This window comes from Natrix helvetica (genome assembly GCF_964273705.1).
Source record: "Natrix helvetica genome assembly, chromosome: Z".
Lineage (NCBI taxonomy): Eukaryota > Metazoa > Chordata > Lepidosauria > Squamata > Natricidae > Natrix > Natrix helvetica.
In genome coordinates, this window is record NC_138554.1 from 838226 (window position 1) to 851457 (window position 13232).

General features: G+C 47.1%; 1 protein-coding gene across 4 annotated transcripts in view; it reads left to right on the top strand.

The window, feature by feature from the left end:
• LOC309381873 (ephrin type-B receptor 4-like) overlaps window positions 1-13232 on the top strand; it is a 35620-nt gene that overhangs the window by 20613 nt on the left and 1775 nt on the right. For all 4 annotated transcript variants that reach the window (XM_081933172.1, XM_081933174.1, XM_081933173.1 and 1 more), the window contains exons 7-14: window positions 4930-5086; window positions 6022-6124; window positions 6443-6513; window positions 6865-6978; window positions 8130-8377; window positions 9900-10115; window positions 10257-10406; window positions 12204-12397. In XM_081933172.1, the coding sequence (XP_081789298.1) occupies window positions 4930-5086; window positions 6022-6124; window positions 6443-6513; window positions 6865-6978; window positions 8130-8377; window positions 9900-10115; window positions 10257-10406; window positions 12204-12397 (1253 nt within the window). The remainder of the gene's footprint in view (window positions 1-4929; window positions 5087-6021; window positions 6125-6442; window positions 6514-6864; window positions 6979-8129; window positions 8378-9899; window positions 10116-10256; window positions 10407-12203; window positions 12398-13232) is intronic.

Below are 13232 nucleotides of genomic sequence, written 5' to 3' on the forward strand. Positions count from 1 at the left end.
GAAAAAAGGAGAAACAAATAAACAGCAACCAGACAAGAAAAATAACAATAATATCAATAATAATATCAATATAGTGATAGTGATAATAATAATAATGATGATAGTTATTATATTTAATGAATAAAGTATATTATTATCCTTATTATTATTATTTATTTTAAAATTATAAATTTATATTATATTATATAAATTTATAACCTGGCCATTGAAACTACATGGCTATGGATGAAGGATGTCACAGTGGTACCCACGGTCATCGGGGCACTTGGCACCATGTCCAAGAATTTTACCAGATACATCCCCAAATTGCAGCTTCCTGCAATAACCCCAGCGGGACTGCAAAAAACTGCGCTGCTCGGAGCATCTTATATTTTAAGAAGGTCCTTGGTTGATCCCTGGGACGCTGGCAGCAAACCGTATCAACCATTAGCACCAGTCATTTGTGATGCATTTTTGAATGTTCAGTTCATGTTTAATGAATAAAGTAATAATAATAATAATAATAATATCGCGAAATACTAGGACTTAAAAATCGAAATCCAACGATTATGGCACAAACCAGCAGTGGTAATTCCAGTGGTAATCGGCACACTGGGTGCTATTCCAAAAGCACTGGAATTACATTTAAAACAGTTAAAACTTGACAAAATCACCATCAGTCAAATGCAAAAAGCTGCACTGCTTGGATCCGCACGTATATTACAGAAATACATTACAACGTCCTAGGCCCCTGGGTGGGGTTAGTAATCAATGCCAAATCCGGCGAAACAACTGGCCGCTGTGATACAATTCTGTTGATAACAACAACAACAACAACAATATTTACCTGACTTGAACATTCTGACTCTACAAAAAACCTCCCTACTTGGAACAGCTTATATCCTCCGACGTTACCTTAAGAGTTCCTGGGTCCATGGTTGGGACTCGAGCTGTTGAGCTACCAACCAGCCCCAAAGGCTGTGAATCTCACCAAAAATTAACCAGTAAGAATAATAATAGCTGCCGGAGTCTACAAAGTGAAAAGCAAGTGACGGATATGTCATTCACACTGACATTCAACATAAAAAGTCCATCTTGGTTGAATGCTGAAAATCCAAATATATCCAAAATAACGATCTCATTTGCATCCAGTTTTGGTCACCGCTGTGTAAAAAAGATGTGGAGACTCTGGAAAGAGTGCAGAGAAGAGCAAGAAAGAGGATGGGGGACTCTGGAGGCTAAAACGGGGTTGCAGAAATGGGGTATATTCCATTTAATGAAAAGAAGGACCAGGGGGGACATGATACCAGTGTTCCAGTGTTTGAGGGCTGCCCCAAAGAAGAGGGAGTCAAGCTATTCTCCAAAGCACCGGAGGGCAGGCCAAGAAACAACAGATGGCAACTAACCAAGGAAAGAAGCAACCTGGAATTAAGGAGAAACTTCCTAACAGTGAGGACAATTCACCAGTGGAACTTCTTGCCACCAGAAGTTATGGGTGCCTCCATCCCTGGAGGCTTTTAAGAAGAGACTGAATGGCTATTTGTCCAGAATGAATACAGGGTCTCCTGCTAGAGCGGGGGGTTGGACTAGAAGACCTCCAAGGTCCCCTCCAACCTTGTTATTCTGTTAGACATGAGCAAAAACTTTTAAAAAATGTCCTCAGCCCCTGAAGGCAGGACAAGAAGCAACGGATGGAAACTCATCAAAGAGAGAAGCAACCTGGAATGAAGGAGGAATTAGTTAACAATTCCCCAGTGGGACTGCTTGCCACCTGATGTCGTGCGTGCTCCATCACTGGAGGCTGATCTTCTTGTGAAATCTGTCGTGGATCCGGGATCCATTTTCTGAACCACGGACCGCAAGAGGTCCAGAAAAGCAATCTCCAACCCTCTGGATTTTGGGCCAAGGAGGGTCTTTTCAAGGGATACCCAGGTATCGTTCATCCCGTTGCTTTAGCCTTAAAAGCCTTTGTGCCGATTCAGGAGCCGTTGAGCAAAAACGCCAATATTTGCCCATAAAAACACGGAGTTGAATTATTTCTTTTACACGCACTCCCCTTCCCTCGACAACGCCGGGCTTTGTGGAGCATCGTTTGCCTTTTAAGTCGGGCAGTAAATCCCCCCCCCCCAGCCCATATTTCTCGGGCATGGAGCCCCCCCCCTCCGGCAATCGCGCGCCTTGGGAGCTGAACTTATCCGTTGGCGGGAAGCAGGATGCCCTTCGGGGGGGGGATGTGGAGTCCGCCCTGCGGCTGCCTAGTAAAGCCCTCCATTTATTTATTTATTTATTTCGGCTTCCAGCGCTGAAAAGTGCCGACAGATGAATTGGTCGGTCAGGCGGCTTTCAAAGCGGATCTGCCTGAGGATTGATCCAGGGTAATCCACTGCAGAAACCCCTTTGGGCTGAAAAAAGAAGAATAAAATTCTCTTTTAAACAATCCCTCCGGGCGATATCTTAAAAAGGCGCCAGTTAAATCTGGTGTCACTTGATGACTCCACGGGAAGCCCGGGAAGGGAAGATGGGGGCTGCGTCCCATAATCCTCAGCCGGGGCGACTGGGGGATCCCTGGTCCTTGTGATCCACTCCAGTGGCGAGTCACCAAGTGGAATCAGCAGCCTTGACTCAAGAGGCAGCTGCACATACAGACAGTCCTTGACATACGATCACAATCGGGCCCAAAATGTCCATTCCTCGGCGAGATCGTTGTTGTTAAACGAGTTTTACCCCATTTTACGACCTTGCTTGGCCCCGTGGTTGAGCAAATCAATTGCAGGTGTTGATTTAGTCACACGGTCGTTAAGCGAACCCAGCTTTCCCATCGCTTGTACCAGAAGGTTGCAAAAGGAGGGAGACTGTGATCGTCGTAAATAGGAGCCAGTTGGCAAGCGTCTAAATTTTGATCACATGACCCCAGGGATGCCGCAGTGGTCGTAAGTGTGAAACACTTTGAACGGTCACTAAATGAACTGGGGTAAGCTGAGGGCTACTTGTATTCTTTTGTATCAGTAACGGAGGAAATTAAAAAATGAGAAATATTACAATTAAGTGCTTTGCAAAGAGAGAACTGCTTGAGTCAGTTTCCTGCCATAGGAATAATTTTTAGGTTCCTAATTTCTACCTCTGTTATCCAACCACCAATAAAACCAGTCCCAAGTTCGGAAGTATTCTGCGTCTCCTTTTCCTTTTATCTTAGTCTCTCTCTATTTCTGCACAGTCTAATATTTTTTAAAATTATATCTTCTTCTTTTTTCCTCCTTTTCCCAGTAGTGCACAAATACAATTCTTGCCCCTGTCAAAAGACGTCATGTTAAATATACATTCCCTTCGTCATATTTCTCTGGTGTTTTGCCTAACAAAAAATAGTTCTGGCTTAATAATCTATATGCTGCCTTAACATTTTTTCGAACCACATATACACTTTCGTGTCCCCACCCCCCCTTTTTTTTTTCCTTTTGGGCAAGGCCACCACATGTGATTATATGTGCCCGATATTTGATTACCGTATTTTTCGGAGTATGAGACGCACCTTTTCCCCCCCAAAAAAGAGAGGGTGGAAATCCGGGTGCGTCTTATAAACTGAAAACAGCACTTTTGGCCTTCTGAAACCCCTGCCCCCTTCACAAAAATGGACGTTAAGAGGGAGGCCTGCAAAGTGCTCCCGGGGGCTGGGGTGGGCAAAAACGAGCGAAAAATGGGCTGTTTTTTGCTCGTTTTTGCCCACCCCAGCCCCCAGGAGCAATTTGCAGGCCTCTCAAACTCTCTGCATGCCCCGTTTTTCACACAAAAATGAGGCGTGCAGAAGGTTTGGGGGAGGCCTGCAGAGTGCAAAACCTTTTTTTTTAAATTTACCTTTTCAAAATCTTGGTGCGTCTTACACTCCGAAAAATACGGTATATTTCCAACATTTGGTGGACAGTACAGTAAGGATGGCTAAGCCCTTCTTGTATGTAAAAAGAAAATATATAAATATTTTTTTTAAAGGTTAGAAATATTAAAATGTGAATTGGAAGAACAAAATAAAAGGGCTTGGTGGTAAACAGAAGCGTGGTTTAGTTTCTCAATTTTACTTTTGCAGTCTTTCCCCGGGGTTTTTTTATTTTATTTTGGGAGACAGTGGTTGCAGAAGAACGGAGGTGGAAGGGACCTTGGAGGTCTTCTAGTCCACCCCCTGCTCAAATAGAAGACCCTAGATCATTTCAGACAAAAAACCCTCTGAATGGAAGGCCCTCCAAACCATGGCTTATTTAATCAAGGTCAGTTGCATAAGCCACCAGATTCAGGCAACCTGCGGTACTAAACCCTGAATGGTGGTTTGTAGGTTCGCAGAATGTGCAAAGCCGTTGCAGACAAGCCAGTGCGGAGGGCTTGTCGGCAAGGAAGCCATGTGGGAGAAGGGCAGTCCTCGACTTATGACCCGCAAACTCAAGGTCAGAATTTCCACTGCTAAGCAAGACAGGTGTTATGTGTGTGAGTGTGTATTTCACACAGCATTCACACAATAAGCCTTAATGGGAAATTCCACAAACCAGCATGTAAAATGTTTCTATAACCATAAAACCTCAAAGCAGCCAATTGTTTTAAAACAAGTCCGCCCACTTTTGCCACCTTTTGGCCCACGGTTGTTAAGTGAACGGCGGCAGTGGTTAAGCGAGTCACACCGTCGTTGTACGAATCCAGCTTTCCCCCCTTCGACTTTCTTGGGTTATCCAAACCGTGCATCAAAATGTAAACGATGCCCTTGAGCGGAGTGCGGAAATTATGCTCAGGTAGATCAAGGCAGCTAAAGACCATTAGCGCCTCCCGTGTGCTGATGGGAAGGACTTGGGAACCACTGGCCAGATGTGCCCGCCTGTTCAGACAAGGGACGGAAGGGAGGGGGCTCCGACGGGGGACATTCCTCCAGGGAAGACGACGGCAAAGGCATCTGACTCCCCCTCTGTCCTCTCGTAGGGGGTAGGTGGCCACAAGTTCGTGAAGACATCTGAGAACCGAGTGACCTTATCTGGGCTGCGTCGAGGAGCCGCGTACATTGTGCAAGTCCGGGCGCGTTCGGAGGTCGGCTACGGAGGGTTTGGGCCAGAAAAGACCTTCCAGACATACGGAGCTGGTAAGACACCCCTTCTATCCCCCCCCCGGGTTGCAAGCGAGGGGTCTCTGAGCTTGCTTATTTTATGGCAGGCGTTTCATGACCCAACTAGGTAGTATCAGCAGTGCTAGAAGAGGTCTGAGTGGGAGCAAACCCCCTATCCCTTCTAGCGCTGATGACGTTATGTAGTTGGGTCACGGGACGTCTGCAAGAAAATCAAGAAGCTCTGAGAGCGCCAAGGACCCCCGCAACTCTCCTCCTTGTTCTCCCTCCTCCTCCTCCTCCTCCTCCTCCTCCTCCTCCTCCTCCTCCTCCTCCTCCTCTCACCTGCTAAAGATGCTTCAAAGTTGTAAATGGACAAAGCCAGTTTGATCTAGTGGTGAAGGCACCAAGCCTAGAAACCAGGAGATGGTGGCTTTGGGCCAATCACCAGGAGACAGGGAATTCTAGTTTTGTCTCAAGCTATGAAAGCTAGCTGGGTGACTTTGGGCCAATCACCAGGAGATTGGGAGTTCTAATCCCACTTTAGGCATGAAAACTTGCTGGGTGATTTTGAGCCAGTCACCAGGAGACAGGGAGCTATAGTTTCCCCATGAGGGTTTTTAATAGATTTGCAATGAAGCCCTTTTAAAATGACAAAAAAACCCAGAGAGTGGAGAGGAGAGGAAAGGAAAGGAAGATAAAAGAGGGAAGGGAAGGAAAAGAAAAAAAGAGGGAAGGGAGAGGAGAGGAAAGGAGCAAGGAAAGGAGCAAGGAAAGGGGCGGACAGGAGAGGAGAGGAAGATAAAAGAGGGAAGGGAAAGGAAAGGAAAGGAAAGGAACGGTGTTTTTCGCCCACCAAGTTTTGAGAGTCCAGACTCTGCCAGTTCTCGACTCAAACTCTCAATCCGGATCCCGTCTGCTCCCTTCCCATCATTCCTTGCTGTTTCTGACCCCTTTGCCCCTCTTCCCGGCAGAGTCGGGGAGCAGCACGGAGAAGTTGGCGCTGATCGTGGGCACGGCCGCCTTGGGGACTCTCCTCGTCTTGGCCATGGTGATCGTAGCTGTAGTCTGCCTCCGGTAAGGCGCTGCTTCCCAAACGGAGGAGTGGGAGGGGCCCACCACCGCTTAGCCAGGACTAGGGAAGCCGGGGGGGGGGACACCTGGCCAGGCACCTGGGAGTTTCGGCATCGAAGGTAGCCTTGTACAAATCAGGGAGGCGCAGAGGAGCCTGTGGGATGAAGGAGTTCAGGATTGACCAGCAGGGTGATTCTTGAATTGAGGTGTGGGGGTGTGGCTGTGGGAGGGGCTAATGGGAGTGGGAGGGGCTACATGGGGATGGGAGGGGCTTCAGGCAAGCAAGCGGCCTTCACTTCGTCTTTGTACCTTTTCCGCCAGGCGCCAGGGTTCTTCTGCCTCCCGAGAGCAAGAATATTCAGACAAACCCGGACAATACCTGATTGGGCACGGTGAGAATGGGAAGAGATTCATTGTGGGGGGGGGTCTCTAAGGGGGCAGGGGCCTGTGGAATTGTGGGAGGGGGCTGGAGGGGAGTTAGGCTGTCGGGAATTTATTTATTTGCAAAATGTACTAGCTGTAAATCACATGAACATTGTGGATGGTCGTAAGGGTGAAAAAAAGGTCAAAAGGGTGAAAAATGGTCGTAACTCCCTTTTTCTGGTGCCGTCGTAACTTCAAATGGTCACTAAGTGAACAGTCGCAAGTCGAGGACTGCCTGTACTGCTAAGAAAATCAAACCAGTTAGGGTCCGTTGGGGGGAGCCCCCTTAACAGCTGCCCGCTTGACCCACCTTCGGACAGGTACCAAAGTCTACATCGACCCCTTCACCTACGAGGACCCCAACGAGGCCGTGCGAGAGTTTGCCAAGGAGATCGACGTCTCTTACGTGAAGATCGAGGAGGTCATCGGGGCAGGTAAGGATCGGGCCCATCCCTCTGTGCCCCCCACCCACCCCTTCTTTCTGTGGGGCTGCGAGCTCTCCCTGTCTGGGAAAATGAATTGCATGCGAGTTTTGTGGCCCCTCAGTCTCCTTTTGGGGTGGGGGGATTCCTTATGGGAACTGGGGAGGGGTTCCAAAAAGGTCAAGAGGGCAGCCACAACTGGGTATCAATGTGTGTCGCGACGCACATGAAGCTTTGCTTCGATCCCATGCAGCTAGTCCTCAGCGTACGACCAAATCAGTACCAGAATTTCGTGAAGTAATTTGCACCTGATTTAACCACCTTACTTTCCTATGGTTCTTAAGTGAATCTCTAGAGTCGTTAAGCGAGTCATGTGGTCATTAAGCAAATTCCCATTGGCTTCACTGGCCGGAAGCCGTCTGGAATGGTCGCCAACAGACACAGACACACACACACACACACCAAGACTCTGAGACTGTCCAAAATAATTCTGGTCACCAAGCACGTGAATTTTTTATCATGTAGCTGTGGAGATACTGCGATGGTCGTAAGTATGAGGACCAGTTGAAGTCACTTTTTTCAGTGCTGTGGTAACTTTGGTCACTAAACAAATGGTCGTAAGTTGAGGACTACCTAGATAGCATTTCAGCAGAACTGAGGGTCATTTCTCCGAGTGACAATCGGCAGTTGTATCCTCTTTGTTGATCTCTTCCTCAACCGAGAACGGAGTTGTTACAAGAACTTTACAACCGGTGGACTTAAACTCCCAGAATTCCCCAGCCATCAAGGGTTGACCAGAATTCCAGCACGGAAAGGACAAGAACAAACGTGACGGGACTACGTTGTCGCGTTTTTTGATAGGAGAACTTTCCTTATGCGTAGATGGTGGGAATGTGGTAAACATAATATATCTTGACTTCAGCAAAAGTGAAAAAAAGAGCTGGCTGGGGAATTCTGGGAGTTGAAGTCCGCAGGATGTAAACTTCCCATAGTTGACCCGAAAGATGCAACTGAAGGAATCTGGCCACAGTTCGACCATTTTGGAGGAGAGACAACCCCCCCCACACACACACCTGTCCTTCAAGAGGAAGCCTGGAGTTTGGGGAGGGGGTTTCCTGAATTCCTATGTAATTATTAAGCAGCCTCCTCCCTCTCTGCTGCAGGTGAATTCGGGGAGGTCTGCCGGGGTCTTCTGAAGGTGCCGGGTAAGAAGGAGATCTACGTAGCCATCAAGACCCTGAAGGGGGGCTACACGGAGAAGCAGCGGCGGGAATTCCTGAGCGAGGCCAGCATCATGGGCCAGTTCGAGCACCCCAACATCATCCGCCTGGACGGGGTCATCACCAACAGCGTCCCCGTCATGATCATCACCGAGTTCATGGAGAACGGCGCCCTCGACTCCTTCCTGCGGGTGAGGAGAGCAGAGGACGGCACGCGGGGTGGGGGGGGGAGAGGCTCCACGAGGATCCCTTTGGCTCTGGCCTTTGGCTCTGGTTGAGCTTTCAGTTTAGTCCTTCACTTGAGGTTTTTTAGTTTAGTTTTAAGTTTTAATTTATTCTTTCATTTTAGGTTTTTAGTTTAGTTTTCAGTTTGTTCTTTTATTTTAGGTTTTTATTTCAGTTTTTAGTTTATTTTATTTTAGTTTTTTAGTTTAGTTTTTAGTTTATTTTACTTTAGTTTTTTAGTTTAGTTTAGTTTTCAGTTTATTCTTTTATTTTAGGTTTTTATTTTAGTTTTTAGTTTGTTCTTTTATTTTAGGTTTTTATTTCAGTTTTTAGTTTATTTTATTTTAGTTTTTTAGTTTAGTTTTTAGTTTATTTTACTTTAGTTTTTTAGTTTAGTTTAGTTTTCAGTTTATTCTTTTATTTTAGGTTTTTATTTTAGTTTTTAGTTTGTTCTTTTATTTTAGGTTTTTATTTCAGTTTTTAGTTTATTTTATTTTAGTTTTTTTAGTTTAGTTTTCAGTTTATTCTTTCATTTTAGGTTTTTATTTTAGTTTTTAGTTTATTCTTTTATTTTAGGTTTTTAGTTTAGTTTATTATTTCATTTCATTTATTTTATTTTATGTTTTAATTTATTTCATTTAATGTTTTATTTCATTTTTTAGTTTATTTGATTTTAGTTTTTATTATTTATTTTATTATTTCCGTTTTATGTTTATTTTATTATTTTACTTTTTTATTTTATTTCATTTTTTTGTTATTTTTTATTTTTATTTTATTACTTCATTTCATTTTATAATTATTTTATTCCATTTTATTTTTTATTTAATGTTTTGTTTTATTGCTATGTTTTATTATTGTTATTATATTTTAGTTTTTATTTTTATTTTATTTCTTTCACCACTCCCCTTTTCCTTTGGGAAGGGAGGGGGCCGTACATTGACTAAGCTCCCCCTGTGGTTCGTTGCCCAAGAAGTCCCTTCCACTTGATCCAAGGATCTCCAACTTCGGGCACTTTAAGCCTTGTGGACTTCAACTCCCAGAATCCCCCAGCCAGCATGGGAACTCATGAGGGGGCCCTGATAACCCCCCCTCCCTGTCTGTCCCTACTGGGGGTCACTCCCATCATGGCTGGCTGTGGAATTCTGGGAGTTGAAGTCCACCAGGCTTAAAGAGGACGAGGTTGGAGACCCCTGCCGAAAGTTTTCAAAGCTGGATCTAGAGAAGCAACCTAGAACGAAGGAGAAACATCCTGACCGTGAGAACAGTGAACCAGTGGGACAGCTTGCCACCGGAAGTTGTGAATTCTCCAACAATGGATGTTTTTAAGAAGAGACGGAAAGTCTTTGCAATCCTTTATTCCTCCCAACAACAACCTGGGTCAATCTGGGTCAAAAGCCCCCCAATATTTTCCCACTCCACTGAGAGGGTCTTCAACCCCGCCCCCGCCCCACCGCAGGGGTCCTGACCCTCCCTGTTGCCTCCCCACAGTTGAACGACGGTCAGTTCACGCCCATCCAGCTGGTGGGGATGCTACGGGGCATCGCATCCGGCATGCGCTACCTCTCCGACATGAGCTACGTCCACCGCGACTTGGCAGCCCGTAACATCCTGGTCAACAGTAACCTGGTTTGCAAAGTTTCCGACTTCGGTCTGTCTCGCTTCCTGGAGGAGAATTCCTCGGACCCAACCTACACCAGCTCGTTGGTACGTCCGGCTCGTGTCCCCGTCCCCCCCACTCCCTGGACACAAGGGGAGGACTTGATCCCTCTCCCCTGCGCGTTACAAGGGGGGGGTGGACTAGATGATCCTCTGCTGACGCCAATTCTGCCCCCTCTCTTTCCTCAGGGGGGCAAGATCCCGATCCGCTGGACGGCCCCCGAAGCCATCGCCTTTCGGAAGTTCACGTCGGCCAGCGATGTCTGGAGCTACGGCATCGTGATGTGGGAGGTCATGTCATTTGGGGAGAGGCCCTATTGGGACATGTCCAATCAGGATGTGAGTGGCCCCCCCGGTGCGGACGACTTTGGGGGAGGGGTCCGGGGCCCTCCAAACGCCCCCGTCCAGCTTCTCCCCTTCCCCGTTAGTCGGAGGGAAGCAACCTAGAAGTAAGGAGGGATTGTGGCTGCTTCGTCACTGGAGGTTTTTAAGACAAGAATGGAGAGACAAGAATGGTGTAGGAATGATGTAAGGTCTCCTGCTTGAGCAGGGGGTTGGACTAGATGACCTCCAAGGTCCCTTTCAGCCCTATGATTCTATTACAATCAGCGGAAGTGGTTGCCTCCAGAAGTTATGGGTGCCTCCATCACTCAAGGCTTTGAAGAAGAGATTAGACAACCATTGATTCAGAATGGTGTAGTAAGGTCTCCTGCTTGAGCAGGGGGTTGGACTAGAAGGCCTCCAAGGTCCCTTCAGACTCTTGTCATTCTCTTCTCTCTCCTAGCTTTGCTCCAGCTGATCTGGGGGGACTGGTGGCATCTCTGACCTTCATGGCAGGGGGAAATGCTACCGGTTCGGGCTGAGTCACCCGAACCGGTAGTAAAAAATGCTACTAGTTCGCAGAACCGGTAGCAAAAAAATACTTTAAAAAAATGCTCCAATGATAATCCCACAGCTGATCTTCGGAACTTTTTAAAAAAAAATAAGCATTTTTTTTTACTACAGGTTCTTCCGAAACGCAGGGTGGGGTGGGGTATTTTTGTCTTAGCAGGCTTCCCTGAAGACTGCTAGGTCAAAACAGGGGAGGGTGAGAAAAAAAAAGAGAGAAAGAGAAAGGAAAGGAGGGAAAGAAAGAAAGAAAGAAACAAAGAAAGAAAGAAGGAAAGAAAGAAAGAAAGAAAGAAGGAAGGAAGGAAAGAGAAAGAAAAGAAAGGGAGAATGAAAAAAATAAAGTAAAGAAAGGGAAAGAAAGAAGGGAGAAAGAAAGAAAAAGAAAGAGAGGGAGGGAGGGAGGGAAAAAGAAGAGGAAGGAAGGATTACAAACCGGGCACTAGATGCAGCTTCATAGGAAGGGACCTGGAGGTCATCTATTCCAACCCTGCTCCAGCAGGACTTTGTTAAAGTGAGTTTCTGTCTTTTGATCCCCCAGTTACATGACTACATAGCCTGTCAGGTTTCTTAAAAATGCCCTAATTGATTCATGAGTCTCGAGCCAAGTTTCAATGCAAAACTAGTCATTTATTAGGAGCACCACTAGGCAAGGCCTTTCTGCAGTCAGATCTAAGCTTTGCTTTGAGTTATAGCTGAACTTGACCCCTCTTCCTTCCCTCGGTCTGTGTCATCAATCACATTCCCCAATGAGGTGCACCCCTCCCAAGCCTGCTGCGGCAATCTGATATCTGACTTTAGTCAAAAGTATGCCTTCTCTCACTATGGCAACATGAGGAGTTGACAACTCCCTTCACAACTCTCTTGCTTGGCAACGGAAATTTTGAGCTCAATTGTGCAGTCATTAAGTCAAGGACTGGCTATATGTCCCTCTCCTGATTTGGGATTCCCCCATGGACCCCAATCCCGACATTGATGGACGACACCAGAGGTTGTATTCAGTCAGTTCGGATCGTTTCTCGCGAACTGGTAGGGGAATGGCTCTATGCTGTCCTATTTAGTCACGTCAGGCCAGGCGCATCTGCGGAAGGTCGGGTGCATGCGTGGAAGGGGCATGTGCACCTACAAAGCATGCGAGTGTGCGCGTGGCAAACCAGTGGTAAAAAACTCTGAAACCCACCGCTGGGCAACACGCCTTTCCCTGCCCTCCTTCCTCCTCACCCCCAACGCTCTGCTCTCCTTCCCCAGGTGATCAACGCCATCGAGCAGGATTACCGCCTGCCGCCCCCCACTGACTGCCCCACCTCCCTGCACCAGCTGATGTTGGACTGCTGGCAGAGGGACCGTAACGCCCGGCCTCGTTTCGCCCAGATCGTCAACTCCCTGGATAAGCTCATCCGGAATCCCGCCAGCCTCAAAATCGTCTCGCGAGGAAACGGGGGGTAAGTGGGACACACACACACACACACACACACACACACACACGCACACCAAAGCTTGGCACCTGGGCTGTGCGTGCAGGAGCCTCTCAGGGCACATTTAGAGGTGGGCAGAGGTGTGCCCTCACTGTGCCCATCACCTTTGTGGCTTCGGAAAAGGGGGATAGTTTTCACATGAACATGGGGAAAAGCAGAGCTGACCAGTGTGCAGGTCTCCAACCTTGGCCACATGAAGATTTGTGGACTCAAGTTCCAGAATTCCAGAGTAGGAGTAGAAGCCCACAAGTCTTAACGTGGCCAAGTTTGGAGACTGCCTGATGCAGATCACATTTGCTGAGAAGGTAACTTCCTTAAGAGATAGCAGGAATGCGGCCAACATCATATATCTTTTGACGTCAGCAAAGTGAAAAAAGGGCTGGGTAGGGAATTCTGGGAGTTGAAGTCCGCAAGTCTTAAAGGGGCCAAGTTGGACAACCCTTTGCTTCAAATCTTTATATTCTCCATGGATGATGGAGGGCAGGGATGATGAACCTTTTGGGCATTGAGTGCCCAAACCAGAAGGCACATGCGTAGCGCATGCCGGAACACAGGAAACTCGAAGGCCAGCCGGCAAGCATGTGCATGCCTATTTTGTGGGCATTTTCAGGCCATTTTTGGGTTGTTTTGGGGGCGTTTTCCGGCTGTTTTCTGGCCATTTTCTGAGGCATTTTCAGGCCATTTTCTGGGGCATTTCCAAGCCATTTTCAGTCTGTTTTCAGGCCGTTTTTGGGGGACATTTTCAGGCCTTTTGGGGGGCATTTTTCATGTGCACCGGAAACCAGAGCAGCTAGCAATGTCG